General features: G+C 43.5%; 1 protein-coding gene across 3 annotated transcripts in view; it reads left to right on the plus strand.

Moving 5' to 3' along the window:
- Nucleotides 1–19,445, plus strand: part of LRCH3 (leucine rich repeats and calponin homology domain containing 3) — a 225,848-nt gene that overhangs the window by 36,322 nt on the left and 170,081 nt on the right. For all 3 annotated transcript variants that reach the window (XM_029615406.1, XM_029615407.1, XM_029615408.1), the window contains exon 2: nt 4,300–4,444. In XM_029615406.1, the coding sequence (XP_029471266.1) occupies nt 4,300–4,444 (145 nt within the window). The remainder of the gene's footprint in view (nt 1–4,299; nt 4,445–19,445) is intronic.

A 19,445-nucleotide genomic window follows, 5' to 3' on the forward strand; every position in this document is an offset into this window, starting at 1 on the left:
TTTGCCAGTTTCACATATGGCAAATAAAATGGGGTGGCTTGGCACTATGAACCAGTCATATCGATTTTCCAGCTTTATTGCCATACTGAAGGTTTACTGCAAAATCCATAATACGATTTTAATGCCCTTTGATGGAGTAATTGGGTCAAAGTATGCCGAATATCAGTTACTTGAACTTTATCACTCATCAATAAATATGAAGACATTTGTTTAGCCATTTTGCTATTGTCTCATTATTTCACCATCTCTAGGTTTATTCTTCCCAACCATAAGGTAATTACAGCACCTCTCATAACTGCCTTCCCTGCCTCATATATGTCTGGTATAATGTCAGGAGAAAGATTGTTGCAAATATTCATTCCATTTATGCAGTTGATGTGATTTAAATTCTTCATTATAGTATAAATGAGGACTCATGCGCCACTTAAACACAAGTGAGGCAGGAGTACCCAACTGCTTCTGCAGAGATATGGGAGCATGATCAGACAACACAAGATTACCTAAGTCGCCTTAGTGACCTTAGAAAACAGAGGGAGAAATTAGAAAATAATCAATACGAGAATAGCTCTGATGAGGATCCGAGTAAAATGTAAAATCTAATTCATCCGAATGTTATTCCCTCCAAACATCCAAAAGTTGAAGTTCTTTCAAAAGGAAAGAAATTCCAGTAGTTCCTGTACGACTCCCAGACATACATGGGGGTTGATCATCAAAATTGAGTCAACTATTGAATTGAAATCCCCACCCGAAAGAACCAAATATTCAAGAATTGACCAATTAAAGCCAACAGCTTGGTTAAAAAAAAAAAAAATCTCGAAGGAACAGTCTCACAGTAGCCCACAAGTTATCCCTTTAACAAAATTTTGTTTATCAAAAATCTAGAAATCCAAGTTAACAACCAAATACCTTAAAAAAACTAATCAACCTAATAAATGAAAGTTGACCGTGCCGCAAATGCGCAGTAGAGAGCAACTCTACTGCGCATGTGCGGGCGAGCACGTCTGTCAGAGAGGAGCGTCAGCTCTTAAACATGGCGGCGGCGGCGGTGAGGCGACGAGGAGCGGCGGTGAGGGAGGTGAGAGAGAGAGGGGGGGAGGTGAGAGAGAGAGGGGGGGAGGTGAGAGAGAGAGGGGGGGAGGTGAGGGAGTGGGGGGAAGGGAGGAGGTGAGAGAGAGTGGGGGGGAGGAAAGGGAATGGGGAGGGAGGGGAATGGGGAGGTGGGGGGAGGGAGGGGAATGGGGAGGTGGGGGAGGAGAGGGAAGGGGAGATTGAGGGGAAGAATGAGGGGCAGGAGAGGGAAGGGGTGAGAATGAGGGGGAGGGGGAGGGGAGAGACAGAGGGATGTGAGTAAGTGGAAGGGTAAGAAGTTGTGGAGCAGAGAAAAGAGGGAGTGGGAGGAGGGCTGAGGGAGAGGGAAGGGGTTGTGGATGAGCTGAGAGGGGATTGGAGGGGATGAGAGTGAGGGATGGGATTGAAAGAGGGTGGGGAGTGACTGAGAGTGAGGGGAGGGAGGCAGTGGGAGGCAGAGGGTGAGTAAGACTGAGGGGTGGGAAGGGGGTGAGTGACTGAGGGGAAGGGGGAATGAGGGAGAAAAAGTGTAGGAGGGTGCTGTGTTCGAAAATGGACCGAAAACAAAAATGTAATGTAGCCCGTTGTGACGGGCTTAACGGCTTGTACATTAATAAAAAAACTCACCCACAGTCACACTTCAGATCCTCTCACCCATAGTAATGCTTGAAACTGCGTGAGCGTGCTCACCATGTTAAAACCCCTAAGCCCGACCCCTCACCTTCCGGTTTCACAATTTCTGAACAAAACTTTATGAATATATACATACAAAAGAACAATATTGGGTCTCTTATCGAAGAAAAACTTGCACAAAAACAAAATTATAACAAGCTTCATTCTACCTCTTTAATAAGGTCTTCTGGGGCTACAGTATTCCAATAAAAAAAAATATATATCGTTGCTCTTTCAGCAACAATTTATTGAAATCACCTCCTCTAGTGCGAGGTGTAAGTAGTTCCAAAACTACAAAAGACAAATCCTCAATGGAATGACCAGCAGACTCCCAATGGTCCACTAAGGGAGCTTCTTGTCTACCCCGTCGGATACAGCTTTATGTTCTTGAATACGGACTTTCACTTTTTGAGAAGTCTTGCCAATGTAACAAAGGGCACAAGGGCACCAAATTAAATAGATCACACTTTAGAACGGAAAATGTCATAATGCCTCTGTATCGCTCCTTGGTAAGACCGCACCTTAAATACTGTGTACAATTCTGGTCGCCGCTTCTCAAAAAAAGATATAGTTGCGATGGAGAAGGTACAGAGAAGGGCAACGAAAATGATAAAGGGGATGGAACAGCTCCCCTATGAGGAAAGGCTGAAGAGGTTAGGGCTGTTCAGCTTGGAGAAGAGATGACTGAGGGGGGATATGATAGAGGTGTTTAAAATCATGAGAGGTCTAGAACGGGTAAATGTGAATCGGTTATTTACACTTTCAAAAAATAGAAGGACTAGGGGGTATTCTATGAAGTTAGCAAGTAGTACATTTAAGACTAATCAGAGAAAATTCTTTTTCACTCAACGCACAATAAAGCTCTGGAATTTGTTGCCAGAGGATGTGGTTAGTGCAGTTAGTCTAGCTGGGTTCAAAAAAGGTTTGGATAAATTCTTGGAGGAGAAGGCCATTAACTGATATTAATCAAGTTTACTTAGGGAATAGCTACTGTTTGAGATACAAGCTGAGATCCATGATATGAGCCAAGAGCTACATAATTCTTATGCTTTTACCTTTCTGTTTTAGTTGTAATAACAGAGAATTTCTTTTTAGTTTTGTAATTTCTAATTTTCTAATTTTTAATCTTATATTGGATAAGTTTATGTAATTTTATTCTTTTGTAATGTTTTTATTTCTGACTTTCTTTTATATTGTAAACCGTGGAGATAGAAACTTGTTTTCTGTATAACTGTATAGAAAAGCTGTATAAATAAAATAAATATTAATTGCATCAGTAGCATGGGACCTTCTTGGTGTTTGGGTAATTGCCAGGTTCTTGTGACCTGGTTTGGCCTCTGTTGGAAACAGGATGCTGGGCTTGATGGACCCTTGGTCTGACCCAGCATGGCAATTTCTTATGTTCTTAACTTCAAGACGTTTTAAACCGCAAAGTGAAAGGCCATCTATTAGGCAAAATCACCCTTTCTCCATTAAAAGAAAACAGGCAAACACTGCACTCCCCACACAAGTAGTGACCCTTCTGTGTTTCTTGTCTGGGCACTGACTGCATTGCTCAATGAACCAGCAAATCTCTCAAATTACTGCCCTTGAAAAGGCAAACAATGGAGTTTCTTGAAATATCGGAAGAAGCCTCAAAACATTCCAATGTTTTAAGATGCTTTTCTGTACTAACCAAGTGTCAGGTGTAAAAGGTAACACACAAACCAATTTTGATTGCATAAAGGTGTTTGCGGACATAAGAGAAGATCACGATTTGCCCATTGCCCTCTTTTTAAAGATTATTTAAGAACCTTTCTGGGGTAACCCCTATCAGCAAATCCCAGCAACATATCTTGTGCCTTATTCATATAATCAGAAGTAGAAGAGCAGAGTTTTCTTAGTTAGAGCACATCTGGAGTTTGCTAGAAAGCATCAGAGTGACAGCTAAAATGTGGGATAAGGTTTTGTGGTCAGCTAAGAGAAAAATGGGGTTGGATACATATGCAACCAGCATTTTTTAGTTTTTAATTTTATTTTACAAAAAATGCAGAGAAATAATCAATTCTGGCTTTGAAAATATACTTTAAAAGCATACTAGTTTGCAATGAACAATCTGTCATTTTTAAGCCACATAAATCTACTGATTTATTTTTTAGGAGGTTGAATACTTTTGCAAGCCACTGTATACAGCTATTTTATGTTTTTGATGTTTTGGTATGTTTAATAAATTGATTTGTGCATATTTTCTACTGAATATTTTTCATTGTGACTCTAAAGAGCAAAATTGTGAAAAAAAAACCCTCTCATCTGTGAGGTACAGTCTCTCAACACAATACTAAAAGGATTTATAAGAACTAGGGTGATCATATAGCTCCATGTCAAGGATGACAGACTGGTCCAGGCTTGGGTTTGTAAAAGTGCATGCATCGAGTTGTAATTCTGAGTTCCCCCTAAGAAAAATGCAGCAAGCTAAAATCCAAGCTGGCTCAGCTTGTCCCCCTTAGACATGGAGCAATTTGGTTCCCCTACCAAGAAACACACTGGTGACAGTTGAGTGAATTTGACTTTCTTTTTCAGATTTGTCACGGAATCGGCTGACAGAAATCCCTGTGGAGGTCTGTCATTACATTTCTCTGGAGATCCTCAACTTATATCAAAACTGTATGCGAAATATTCCCGAGACCATTCTGAATCTACAGGCGTTAACGTTTCTAAATATCAGGTAATGGGGTTGGTCCGCTTGATGCAGGCCAGTGATGGGATATAATGAGAAGCACATTCTTTGTTATTGCCTGGTGTTTGTGCAGCAGTTTTTATAAGACCTCTTTTTTTTTTTTTTTTTTTTGGAAATTTGTACTCCTGTTTGAAAATTCCCAGGCGACAGGCCCAGGCTGAAAGTCAGCCACTGCTGCTAAAACTGTAGCAGGCTGGGTCCAGAAGAGAGCTGCTGCTGGTAAAGAGGGCCTAGGCCTGGGAAGAGCAACTTGTAATCATAGAAGAGAGGCTGGGAGTGGGAGGAAAAAGGCTACACGGGAGAAAAAAACCAAACAAAAACTAGAAAAAAAAGAGAATACAAAATAAAAGTAAAAATAACATCCAAAATATAGAGAAAACAGCAAGAAAAGCATACAAAGTCTGAAATGGGCAAAACAAAGCAAAAAAATAAAAAAAAAATTTGGCCGGAATTCAAAAAAGTAAGTTAAAAGGAAACTACATTTTTGCCTTGGTTCCTTTTAAAAAGAAAAATAATTTTGTCTGGTGCCCAAGTTTTCGAAATATTTTTCCCGCCCTGGCTATGACATTCATTCAGTATGTCGACATATTGATTTCCTTGATTCTATTGTATGTTGTCATGTGAAAAATACGCAAATTAGGAAATGCATAGTACCATGAGTAATTTATTCAAGATTACACAGAGTGGTGACGGTGGGATTAGAACTCAAGGTATGGCTGCTGTTTGAGCTGTTCTAAATTTTACTGTTGGATAATTAGGTATTCCTTGACTTTACTAGTTCAATTGCAGGAAAAACTAAAATGGCTCATTTGCTGTGCAGTTTGTCAATGAATAGTAATGTTTTTTCTAATAAATGACAAGTAGGTTTAATCTAAGTCATGCAGAGATCACATGACCTTTGTGTAACACCCCCCCCCCTTAGCATTTATAAGAAACTGTACATAAATAAAACAGCGTCTGTTATTGGAGAGTGATAATTACAGGTCATTTTCACACACTACTGCATCATGCATTACACTTTTGCCAAGATCTAAATTTGCTGTTTTCTTCCCTGCCTTCTGTTTAAATTCCCCTACATCTTTTGCTATTCTGCATGGGAATTGGTTGATGTGACATACCTTTCTCCTCAACCATGACAGATTTTAGAAGAGAAATCTTTGATAGTTCTGACATATTTGACCCAGATCATATTTGATCCTTCAAAGGGAGTGGCTGCATTCATTAAGATCTGATATTTCAGCATTTATTTATTTAGAGATTTTTTTATATACCGTGGCACGTTCAGAACATCACCTCGGTTTACAATGAGCCATGATTCAGCAACAAGCTTTACAATAAAATAATTATAGAGCAAACATTTAGGACATATGACATAGCATGTTGAGAGGGTGGCTTTGGTAGGTCCATGTTCAATGAAAAGCTTTAAAGGAATGTACGATGTTGCACAGAGCAGCATACAGATAGAGGTTTAATAGTTGTCTGTCAGATTTGAGTTAGGTTTGACCTTCCTTACTCTGGAGCCTGTAAACTTCTAGGGTAAATAGTGATCAGGCTCAGTTAAGAGCTTGGGCGCACAAAGACTGTACCAGTGGTATACCTACACTTGCTTTTATTATTTATTCCTCCTCATTCAGTCAGACCACTCCAGATAAATGGGTTATGCACACCAACCAGCAGATGGAGGACAGATCAACAGGCTTTCTGATGTCACCTCTTATATACATCCATACTGATGGTAGGCTGAACAGGGCAATTTCTCAGAGCTTCTGAGGTGAAAATCTAGCTTCTACCTCCCTCAGTTGAGTGAGAGTGCCTAGCTCTTTGTACGAAAAAAGGAAGATAAGCTAACTGGGGCTCACTTCCTATGTTGAGCTGCTGAGGGTTAAGGAGTATCCAGGGAGCTTTGGTCTTGTTCTCTCTTCTCCTTCCTCCCTCCCTGATCTCTCCTCCTTCCTCCTCGTCAGATCCTCGTTTAAAATTAGGGGAGCTGTTTCTTTAAACTTTCTGGCTGTCTTTTTTTTTTTTTTTTTGTAAAATCATTTTTTATTAATGAGCAACGCAGGTACAACCAAAACTATATCTAGGGGAAATAATTTGCTGGGCCGGTTACCATAGCGGTACAGTTGATATTTGTAATATCGCATAGATTTGGAAGCTCGTTGGAATAGAAGCGCTTGTAGGGTTTCCCATATTCCTTCCACTTCACGCTTACTAGTCTCCGACTTTAATATGTCGGAGCTGGGCTTGTTTTAGTTCTTCTGTTAACTTAAGGATTGTGGCATTGCGCTTCTTATTTTGGGTGGCAACATAGGCTATAATGTGCCCCCTCATAACTGCCTTTCCTGCTTCCCATACAACCCAGGGTGCTATGTCAGGAGTAGAATTTTGAAGCATGTATTCCTCCCAACGTTCTGTGAGAAAGCGGGAGAACTCTTTATCCAATAACAAACCCGGGGGCATGCGCCAAGAGAAGGGGGGGTTAAGGGTTCGCCCAAGTGTAACAGTTACGGATACTGGCGCATGGTCAGATAGGGCAATCGTGCCTATGGAGGCGGCTGTCGCCCTGGAGAACAGGGGCTCCGAAATCAAAAAATAATCTTATCGGGAATAAGACCCATGAGAGTGGGAGAAAAAAGTGTAATCCTGTTCTCCAGGGTGTAAAGCCCTCCACAGGTCTAGCAGGCGCAGCTCCTGACACAAAAAGTTTGGGGCCCTTGCGGATATCATTGGGCTCTATGGGTTTAGAAGGTTTGCAATCATCCAGTGTATTGGCTACCATATTGAAATCTCCTCCCACCAGCATAGCACAATCAGAAAGTTCCCCCAAAATTCCCAGGAGGTGTGTAAAAAAACCCCAAAACGTCATGCTTATAAACATTAGGAGCATATATGTTGCAGAAGGCCGCTCTTTGCTGGTTACATAATCCCCGGCCAATGACGTAGCGACCTTTGGGGTCATGCCATACTCTTTCTGATTGGAAGGGCAACTGTTTATGAACTAGAATAGCCACCCCTCTCTTTCAAGAGGAGTATGAGGAGAAAAAGCACTGTCCCACCCATTCTCTCCTTAATTTTGCACGTTCACCCGCGGACAGGCGAGTCTCCTGAAGAAACACTACCTGTGACCCCATTCGCTTAAAATCCATGAGTAATTTCTTCCATTTGTTAGGGGAGTGTATGCCATCTACATTGAGAGATGTAAATTTTACCGCAGCCATGTCAGGAATTACCTAAGAATCATCCGCAAAGAAATATATATATATATTTTTTTAATTTTTAATTTATTCATTTTCAAAATGTTAACAAACATCTAAATATTTTTAATTGTATACAGATAAATACAATACATTCTTACATATAAGTAAATATTTACCACAATAGGTATTTATCTGTAAATGTTACAAGAAAAACCAGATAGAGCTAATTTAATTGAGCGATTTCAAGGAAAATAAACAAAGGACTATATGGGGGCACTTAATATAACCCCCATAACCAGAAATCAGAGACAACAGCTGAATTCCATCTTAGCTCTTAACCCACCTCTGTGTCTACTGGGGGATGGGACTCCAAAAATACCTGGAGCTGGGTAACCTCATAAAAAACATACTTATGTTCTAGGTAACTCACTTCACATCTGCATGGGAATTTTAACAAAAATCTGGCTCCCCTAGCTACCACTTCTGTTCTCAATCTCAAAAACTCCTTTCTTCTAATTTGAGTTATTCTCTCAAGATCAGGGTATATCCATATTTGTTGACCATGGAAATTTTGTTACCTATGTCTTAGAAACAATCTGAGCACATTATCTCTCTCTCATAAATAAAAAGGAAGCTATAAGAGTTGTTCTAGTTGGAATATCTGTATCGATTGAGGTCTCTAACACCTTAGCCAAATTCATATTACTCTCAGGCTGTAAATTCCCCTCCTGATTGGTTATCTTCAATTTCATTGGTAAATAATATACCTTTGCAAAAGCTGGTAGGGATTCCTGTGGCATTTTCAACACATTATGTAAGTACTCTTTAAACATATCTATCGCAGGTATTAATTTCTGAACAGGGAAATTCAAGCCCCTCAGTTTTAAATACTTCAACGAATTCTCTATAAATTCTAGTTTCTTTTCATTTCCGGTCTCAGATTTAACTAACTTTTCTTGTACAGCTTCCACCTTTTACGCAAAGAAATATTTCATAGTGGATGTGAATAGCAAAAATCTCTCTGCTCCCCAGCCTGAGCCTCAGGGATCGTATGTGGGCAGCAGGAAGATACGCACGTCATTGCCCATTGAAAACCGCCTCATAGCCATTTATTTATTTTTATTTATTTAAATTTCTTATATACCGGCATTCGCGATGGGAGTCGCATCATGCCGGTTTACAAATAACAAGGTGTGACAACAGAATAAATACTTAATAACTTAAAAACATTAACATGTGATAGAAGAATAAGGTAGCAGTTACAATAAAACAGGGATAAAATGTAACTTGGAATGAAGAGAAGGCAAAAGAGAGATTAACACTGAGATAACAAAAGAATGACCAAGGTAAATAGAACCAAGGTAAATAAACCTGCCTCATTAAAAAAGAGAGAACATTATTGAGATGTCAAAGGTTGTTGATTACTCTGACGGGACTTCCATCTCAAGACTCTGACGGGACTTGCCATCTCAAGAGGGGTGCCTCCTAAGGTTCCCGTTAACCCCAACCCCATTCCCAACAAACACAACCATGCAGTCCAGGCACACCATTCACACCAGCCACACATATACACATGACCCACACCACATTCACATGCCCCAAGAGGTTCAGAGCCACTCCCCTCCCCCCCTACTCCCTGTGATGGTGGAGAGAGACGCCCCCCATGTCCCGTCCCCCCCCCCGAACAGTAACAGAACCTTATATAACAATCAGTCAAGAACAGCATAGACTTAAAATCTGTGTGAAGCCATGAGGTCCTCAAACCCCAGAGGCCCCGACACCTCGGCCCCATTCCAAATCCACGAGTAGTACACGCAGGTCAGGCCATAGCACTTCTGGGTGACATAAACAGGAGATAAATTCCCCACGGTCAGCACGTGCAACAGAATATTCCGAACAAGAACTCGGGCCGACCGTGAACTTCCATCATTTGAGACAGCAGGCAGTACAGCCTAGCAAAGACTGGCCATCATTCTCCACCGGCGTTGGGCAAGGTGGCTATAAACTTTTCCACGTCGTCTCTGGAGGTGAAAAGGAGAACTTTATTATTATGGAAGACACACAACTTGGCCGGATAGATAAGCCAAATTTGATGCCTCGCTTGTGTAATTCCGTGCATGCTGGGGACATATTCTTCCATTTCGCTGTCATAGTCGCTGAAAAATCGTTGAAAAGAATCTTGTGGCCCTGGTATTCTATGGCAGCCCGTTGCTTGGAAGCCCTCATGATCTGAGTTTTGTGAGTCCAATTCAGGATTCTCGCCAGTACTGGCCTGGGTCTCTCAGGCCCCTCACGCAGCACCCCAACTCGGTGAACCCTTTCATAGAGCATCGGGGCCGTAGAGAGCTCCAGACCCAACTGCCCCGGCAGCCAAGTCTCCACAAACTCAGACAACTCACTGTCCTTGACTGACTCAGGAACCCCAATGATACGGATGTTATTTCTCCGGCTTTTGTCTTCTAAATCTTAAATTTTTGCTAGCAGGTCTCGTTGATTAGCTTGCAGCGCCTCCACATGACTCTCCGATTCGCCAGCCGATCTCCGTGGTCCGACGAGACGTGCTTCGCCTTATCTAGTCTTTTAGTTTGACCCTCCAAGGCCGATTTGATGTCTTCCATAGAGGCCTGTATCTTAGTAAGACAAATGCTGCTTTGACACTTTGAGAAATTTGAAGCAGAGCATCCGCAGACAGCGAGTCCAAAACCTTGGCGCCTACAGGGGCCTCCGCCATCTTGGCAGCAGGAGGGTGAGAGTAGCAGACGACACTCTTCCGCACGCTTCTGTCGCATCTCCCCCTCCTCGAAATAGTAAGAGGGACCCCAGAACAAGGGAACAAACGTGGTGTGTCAGGCTCGCTCGATGAGAAATCTGGGATGGGAAGTCCAAATAGGCTAGCTGATTTTAAAGATAAAAAGCCCGAAGCGGAGACTGCTGCTGCTTTCGGTGGTAGTGCTAGCCTTGAATCCAGCAGGGAACCGCTGCAGGGCTCCCACTGGACTCAGTCCGTCCCTTTTCCACGTCAGCAATAAGGGGGAGGAAGAATGCTGCAAGGGCTCCCAGACTTTTCGGCTGTAGTGCTACTCACAGGAGACCACGACCACCGGGCCATATGCTGTCTCAGTACAGTACCTTGCAGAGGCGGCCGCTATCTTGGCCAGGTGATTACACCGCCGTGGAGGTCCGTTTATGGTCCGTGCTGCACGTCCCCAGCCAGGTGCTGCAGAGCCGGCACAAAGGTATTCGAAAGGCTCTGAGGGCAGAGCGCCGCAAAGCCGCTCACTAAAACTCGTGGCAACAGGGGTCAGTGCAGCGGACCGGGCGCCTTCTTAGTTTCGCCGCAATAATCTCTCCCGCGGCCAAATCCGGCATCATCCGCCTCCGCCCGACTCTAAAAATGGCGGCGTTGGGGTTCCATCAGCTGCCAAAGCCCTCCGAAGCTAAACGTCAGCGAAATCGCCGTTCGATCCGGGGGCTAACGGGGGAAGGCCGGGGGGGAACCGCGGAGCTCATGGTGCAGTCGCCCTAGCTGGTGACGTCATCACCCCTGGCTGTCTATTTTAATAAAAAAAAAAAAAAAGAGGCAACAAGGTAGCATTGAAGGAGCTGCTCAGAGGCGGTTAACAGCACAGGAGCAATCTTGTCAATTTTGGGGATAGTTTTCTTTGGGATTTTGGGATAATTTTGGACTGCAGCTGGGTTTGTAAGCAGCAGCATGAGGGACCAAGATGGTGCCAGCTGTGGAGCATGGGAGAAAAACTGTGCTTCTGCACAGTGTGTCATATTAGAAAAGTGCAGAGCTGCTCTCAAAGTTTGGGTGTGTTTTTTAGCCAGGGAGAGCTGGCAAATTCCGAATTTGTGGCTGTGGGAGAGGGTCTGGTTTTTAAAAGAACAAAGTTAATTTTCCAAGGGATAAAAGAAAACAAAAGTTTAAGTGTTGGGCGAGGAGATTTTTAACTAAGTCTCATCAGCTTTAAGTCATACAACAAAGAAACAAAATAAGTATTGGTAAAATAGAGTGAAATTAATTCTTAATTGATAAAGCAGAGAAGGTACAGAGAAGGGCTACCAAAATAAGGGGAATGAACAGCTCCCCTATGAGGAAAGGCTGAAGAGGTTAGAGCTTTTCAGCTTGGAGAAGAGACGACTGAGGGGGGATATGATAGAGGTGTTTAAAATCATGAGAGGTGTAGAACGGGTAGATGTGAATCGGTTATTTACTCTTTCAGATAATAGACTAGGGGGCACTCCATGAAGCTAGCAAGTAGCACATTTAAAACCAATCGGAGAAAGTTCTTTTTCACTCAACGCACAATTAAATTCTGGAATTTGTTGCCAGAGGATGTGGTTAGTGCAGTTAGTATAGCTGTGTTTAAAAAAGGATTGGATAAGTTCTTGGAGGAGAAGTCCATTACCTGCTATTAATTAAGTTGACTTAGAAAATAGCCACTGCTATTACTAGCAACGGTAACATGGAATAGACTTAGTTTTTGGGTACTTGCCAGGTTCTTATGGCCTGGAATGGCCAGTGTTGGAAACAGGATGCTGGGCTTGATGGGACCCTTGGTCTGACCCAGTATGGCATGTTCTTATGCTTATCTGTAACAGGTGTTCTCACAGGACAGCAGGATGTTAGTCTTCACATATGGGTGACATCATCAGGATGGAGCTCAATCACGGAACACTTTTGTCAAAGTTTCTAGAACTTTGACTGGCACCACTGAGCATGCCCAGCATGGTACCAACCCTGCATCCAGCAGGGGTCCCTCTTCAGTCTCGTGAATAGTAAAAAGTACGTGTGAAAAATAAATTGCAAGCATACCCAACTCCGTAGGTTGGCAGGTGGGTTTCGTGAGGACTAACATCCTGCTGTCCTGTTGAACACCTGTTACAGGTAAGCAACTCTGCTTTCTCACAGGACAAGCAGGATGGTAGTCCTCACATATCCAAGTCCAGCAAGCCACACTGGTGACAATCTGATCAAAGATCCTTTGAGACAGGACCTTTTCCCTGGGTCCATGACATTGTGAATGAGGAAATCAGCCTGAACGTTGTCCACACTTGCTATGTGAGACACTGACAAGGCCTCCAAATTAGTCTCCGCCCAAAAAAGAATCATGTCCATCTCTAACGACACCTGAGGATTTGAGTTCCTCCTTGATTTATGTAAACTACCGCAGTGGCTATTCCCTAAGTAAACTTGATTAATAGCCGTTAATGGCCTTCTCCTCCAAGAACTTATCCATACCTTTTTTGAACCCAGCTACACTAACTGCACTAACCATATCCTCTGATAGAACAGAGGCAAAAACTCACAATAAAAACTTTTAAAAATATGTCCGAAGCAGAAAGCCTGCAAGGGAGTCAGTTGGACCATTGGATGATCAAGGGGTTAAAGCGGCACAGAGAAGGTAAGGCCATCGCGAACAGATTAAACGCTTTCTTTGCTTTAGTGTTTTACTGAAGAGGATATTGGAGAGATACCTGTTCCGGAGACTGTTTTCAAGGGTTATGATTCAGATTAACTGAACCAAATCATGATGAACCTGGAAGGTGTGGTAGGCCTGATTGACAAACTGAAGACTAGTAAATCACCTAGACCGGATGGTATACACCCCAGAGTTCTGAAAGAACTAAAAAATGAAATTTCAGACCTATTAGTAAAACATTTGTAACCTATCATTAAAATCATCCACTGAAACTGAAGATTGGAAGATGGCCAACGTAACCCCTATATTTAAAAAGGGATCCAGGGGTGATCCAGGAAACTATAAACTGGTGAGCCTGACTTCAGTGCCGGGAAAAATCATGGAAACTGTTAAAGAATAAAATCACAAAACATTTAGATAGACATGGTTTGATGGGACACAGCCAGCATAGATTTACCCAAGGGAAGTCTTGCCTCTCAGATCTCCTACATTTTTTTTGAAGGGGGTGAATAAACGTGGACAAAGGTAAACTGGTAGATGTGGTATATTTGGATTTTTAGAAGGCGTTCAACAAAGTCCCGCTTGAGAGGCTTCTAAGAAAACTGAAGTGTCATGGGATAGGAGGTGATGTCCTTTTGTGGATTGCAAGTTGGTTATAAGACAGGAAACAGAGAATAGGATTAAATGTTTAGTTTTCACACTGGAAAAAGGTAAACAGTGGAGTGCCTCAGGGATCTGTACTTGGACCGGTGCTTTTTAATCAATACCTATAAATGAAGCTTGACCGACGTGCCGCAAATGCGCAGTAGAGACCAGCTCTACCGCGCATGTGCGGGCGAGCACGTCGGTCTGACGCTAAGAAAAAAAATGGTGGCGTCCAGTGGCAGCAGCGGGCGGCGGTACCGGCAGCGGGCGGCGACGGTGGTAGCGAGCGGCGGCGGCGGTAGCGGGCGGCGGTAGCGACGGCGGCGGCGGTAGCGGCCAGTACCGAGGGAGGGAGAAGAGAGAGAGAGGGAGGGACGGACTGAGTGGGTGGGAGGGAGGGACGGAGAGAGAGTGAGAGGGAGGGACTGAGTGGGAGGGAGGGAGGGATTGAGTGAGGGGGAGGGAGTGGGACTGAGTGAGAGGGAGGGAGGGACTGAGTGAGAGGGAGGGAGGGACTGAGTGAGGGGGAGGGAGTGGGACTGAGTGAGGGGGAGGGAGTGGGACTGAGTGAGGGGGAGGGAGTGGGAATGAGTGAGGGGGAGGGAGAGGGAGTGAGTGGGACTGAGGGAGGGAGTGGGACTGAGGGAGGGAGTGGGACTGAGGGAGGGAGTGGGACTGAGGGAGGGAGAGAGGGGGAGGGAGTGGGACTGAGGGAGAGTGAGTGGGACTGAGTGAGGGAGAGAGGGGGAGGGAGTGACTGAGTGAGAGGGAGGGATTGAGTGAGAGGGAGGGATTGAGTGGGAGGGAGGGACTGGGGGGAGGGACTGAGTGGGAGGGAGGGACTGAGTGGGGGGGAGGGACTGAGTGAGAGGGAGGGGGGAACTGAGTGAGAGGGAGTGAGTGGGACTGAGGGAGGGAGTGGGACTGAGGGAGAGAGAGGGAGGGAGGGAGTGGGACAGTGAGTGAGAGGGAGGGAGAGAGTGAGACTGAGTGGGAGGGAGGGACTGAGTGAGAGGAGAGGGAGGGTGGGGAGGAGTGGGTGAGGGAGGGGGTGGTGAAGAGTGAGGGGAGAGAGAATGAGGGGGAGGTGAGAGACAGAGGGATGTAGCCCGTTTTAACGGGCTTAACGGCTTGTATATTTATAAACGATCTGGAAAGGGATACGAGTGAAGTGATCAAATTTGCGGATGACACAAAATTATGCAGAATAGTTAAATCTCAAGCGGATTGTGATGAATTGTAGGAGGACCTTGCGAGACTGGAATATTGTCTTCCAAATAGCTGATGAAATTTATCGTGGACAAGGATAAAGTGATGCATATAGGGAAAATAACCCTTGCTGTAGTTACACAGTTAGGTTCTGTCTTAGGAGTTACCACCCAGGAAAGAGATCTAGTTGTCATAGTGGATAGTACATTGAAATCATTGGCCCAGTGAGCTGTGGCGAGCATAAAAAGCAAGCAATATTAGGAATTATTATGAAGGGAATGGAAAAGAAAATGGAGGATGTCCTATTGCCTTTGTATCGCTCCATGGTGAGACTGTACCTTGAATACTGTGTGGAGTTCTGGTCACCACATCTCAAATAGGATATAGTTACACTGAAGAAAGTGCAGAGAAGGGTGACCAAAATAAGGGGCATGGAACGGCTGCCCTATGAGGAAAGGCTAAAGAAGTTAGGGCTGTTCAGTTTGGAGAAGAGACAACTGAGGGGGGGATATGATTGAAGTCTACAAAATCATGAAAGGACTTGAAAAAGTTAATGTAAATTGGTTATCTACTCTCTCAGATAATAGGACCAGGGGGAAGTCCATGAAGTTAGCAAGCAGCTCATTTAAAACAAATCGAAGAAAACTCTTTTCCACTCAGCGCATAGTTAAGCTCTGGAATTCATTGCCAGAGGATGTGGTTACAGAAGTTATTGTAACTTTTTATTTATTTTTATTTTTTATTTATTTAGCATGGGTTTAACTGGGTTTAAAAAAGATTTGGATAAGTTCCTAGAGGATAAATCCATAAACTGCTATGATGGTAATTAATAAGCAATAGTAGCTTGTGATCAATCTAATGGTTGGGTACTTGCCAGGTATTTGTGACTTAGAAACAGGCTACTGGGCTTGATGGACCCTTGGTCTGATCCAGTATGGCATATCTTATGTTTTTATGTTATGTACTATCAGACACATCCTTGATGTTCTTTCCACCATTATAGCCTACCACCCTTACCGACACAGACAATAGCACCAACAGCTTCTGGCTAGATCTCGCCAGAGGGAACACTGGCAGTCAAAGACATCTCAACTGACTCAGCTGAAATCTGGCTCAATTTTTGATCCTGGGGGCAAAATCCAATCCTCCATGGGAGTATGGCACCAAATCAGGAAGGACAAGTGGGTCCTCAAGATTGTACAGTTTGCATTTTTTCTCAGTTCCCTTCCTTCCTGAATATGAGAACTCTCCTTCCAGATTAGTCATAGTTGCCTCAACTTCAAATGGAGGTACAAGCTCTCTCCAGTAGCATGTAATAGCAAGTACCCAGAATAGAAGCTATGTTCCATTTATGAGGCCAGGGCCTGCTCTAATTTCCAAGAAGTCAGGGGAATTGAGGCCTATTCTGTATATCTGGGACACCTGTACAGCTACCTGCATTTGAGAGAATTTCTAAATTAATTCCCTCGGCACCATTCTTCCCTTTATCCAGTAGGGGGAGTGGATGAGTTCACTGGACCTCAAGGATGCTTCTGCACGCATCCCTGTCCACTCTTTGTTCTGATGCTATCTTTGCTTCAAGGTGGATTTTGCTCACTACCAAAACAAGCTACTCCCGTTTGGCCTATCAGCTGCTCCCAGGGTTTTCATCAAGTGCCTTGCAGTAGTAGCGGCCCACCTGAAACCAGGTGTTAACATGCCTGGATGATTGATTAATTACGGTATCCTTATTAGAGTGTTTACAGGCCTTGCACGCAATATTTCAACTTCTACAAAATCTCGAATTTCTAATGAACTTTGAAAAAGTCCAACTTGGTTTTGACGCAGTGACTCCAGTTATTCAGGACATGGATAGATTCCTTGCGAGAGATTGCGTTCCTGCCCTCAGAGCAAGCACAGACACTGCACGTTCTAGTTCAAAATCTTCTATTGGCTCCTCCACAGCTCGCTAAGTCCTGGTCATCCCCTAGCCACATGACAGCAGTGATGCACGTTATTTCACTGACCCAACTGAATATCCGTTGCCTGTGTTGGGGTTCATCCAACCAGTGAAACCAACTCATCCGATTGCTGGGCACAGTAATTCACATCTCTCAAGGGATGAAACAGGAGCTCTGCTCATATTCTTTGGAACAGAGTTCCCCTTCAACCGTTTCCTTACCAAGTCACCTTGGCACCAGATGCTTACACCAAGGGCCGGACACAGAGCACTTGGTCTCTCAAAAGAGCGTCATCTTCAGATCAGTCTTCTCAATCAAGAAATGTGCTTCTGAGCGTTCACACGCTTGCTGCAAGGAAAGAGTATCTTACTTCAAACTGACAAACAAGTCACCATGTTTTACATAAACAGGCTGGCACACGGTCCTGACTACTATGTCAAGAGATGCTGGAAATCTGGCAGTGGGCGATCAAGCAATTCTTTAAGCCATGTACATACCTTGGATATCCAATACGTTTGCCTCAGCAGGGTGTTTTATTTTCACGAATGATAGCTCGGACAATCTGCAGCCAATTAACTATTTAAGTTGTGGGATCATCTGTTAGTGGACCTGTTTAAAATGGAACAAAACCAGAAGCTCAATCAATTTTGCTCCAGTCTTCCAAGCAATTTCAGGTTGGCTTAAGATGCTTTCCTATTAGTTTGGGGACAAGACTAGACAGCTGGAATGTAGTGCCAAGAAGTGCAGAGTCATGCATCCGGGCTGCGGTAATCCAAAAGAGCTGTATGTGATGAGGGTGAAAGTTTAATGTGCATGGACTAGGAGAGGAGCCTAGGGGTGATAGTGTCTGGTGATCTGAAGGCATTGAAGCAATGTAATAAGGTGATAGCTAAAGCCAGAAGAATGCTGGGCTGCATAGAGAGGGGAATAACCAGTAAGAAAAGGGTAATAATAAATCCCTTGTACAGGTCCTTGGTGATGTCTCACCTGGCGTACTGTGTTCAATTCTGGAGATTGTATCTCAAAAAAGGATAGAGAAAGGACAGAGGTGGTCCAAAGAAGGGCAACCAAAATGGCGTGGGGTCTGTATTGGAAGACTTATGAGGAGAGGCTGAAGGATCTAAATATGTATACCCTGGAGGAGAGTAGGTGCAGGGGAGATATGATACAGACCTTCAGATACCTGAAAGGTTTTAATGATGCACGAACTTTGAAACTTTTTTGTTTGAAAGCAGACAGTAGCACAAGGGGGTCACAAAATAAACTCCATTGGGGACGACTCAGAACCAACATCAGGAAATATTTCTTCACAGAAAGGGTGGTGGATACCTGGAATGTACTTCCAGAAGAGGTGATGAGGACAAAAATTGTAAACTAATTCAAAAAGGCGTGGGATAAACACTGTATCCCTAAAGGTTAAAGCATGAAAATGAAGGAAAGGATACATGGCGGTAACCTGCATGGAGCCAGCAGTTAATACCCTTAACCAATTAGCTTTCATGGTTTTGATACAATTGTAGCATTGCTCTCTGCTTTAACGGTGTGGGGTGAAAGAGGAATTGGATTCAGATGGACCCGGTTACTGATATGCAGACATTAAGGGAAAAGCACAGGACTGCTTCTATGGCAGAGTCTAAAAGCAAAGCATATTCAAGCTGCATTGTCTGTATTACCAAGGCTGCTCACCACGTAAAAATGTTGCTAAGTAGTATTACTATTTATTTATTTTTAGTTTTTATATACCGATGTTCCTGTATAATATACATATAGCACCGGTTTACAAGGAACTGAAACTGTCGCCTAATTGAAATACAGAACTTACAGAGAAATAAAAGGACTACATGAGAGGTCTTGAACGAGTAGATGTGACTCGGTTATTTTCACTTTCGAATAATAGAAGGACTAGGGGGCATTCCATGAAGTTAGCAAATAGCACATTTAAGACTAATCGGAGAAAATTCTTTTTCACTCAACGCACAATAAAGCTCTGGAATTTGTTGCCAGAGGATGTGGTTAGTGCAGTTAGTGTAGCTGGGTTCAAAAAAGGTTTGGATAAGTTCTTGGAGGAGAAGTCCATTAATGGTTATTAACCAGTTATCCTACCCCTGTTTTTTGTAACTGCTTCCCCTTGCACAAGTTTAGTTCTACTGTTCTATGCACCCCTTGTTTCTATGTAAACCAGCATGATATGACTTGTTCATGAATGCCGGTATATAAAAAAACCTAAATAAATAAATAATCAAGTTTACTTAGGGAATAGCCACTGCTATTAATTGCATCAGTAGCATGGGATCTTCTTAGTATTTGGGTAATTGCCAGGTTCTTGTGGCCTGGTTTTGGCCTCTGTTGGAAACAGGATGCTGGGCTTGATGGACCCTTGGTCTGACCTAGCATGGCAATTTCTTATGTTCTTATGTACATTCCAAGTACAACTCAAAAACATATGTACAGTGGGATAGATGGACCGGGGTCTATAACGTCCTCGACTTCATCGGGCCTTAGCTCTCCAGGAACGCTTGGGCGAAAAGCCAAGTCTTTAGCTTCTTTTTGAATGTCATAAGTCACGGTTCTT

The sequence above is a fragment of the Rhinatrema bivittatum genome, chromosome 9 (genome assembly GCF_901001135.1).
Source record: "Rhinatrema bivittatum chromosome 9, aRhiBiv1.1, whole genome shotgun sequence".
NCBI classification, from domain to species: domain Eukaryota; kingdom Metazoa; phylum Chordata; class Amphibia; order Gymnophiona; family Rhinatrematidae; genus Rhinatrema; species Rhinatrema bivittatum.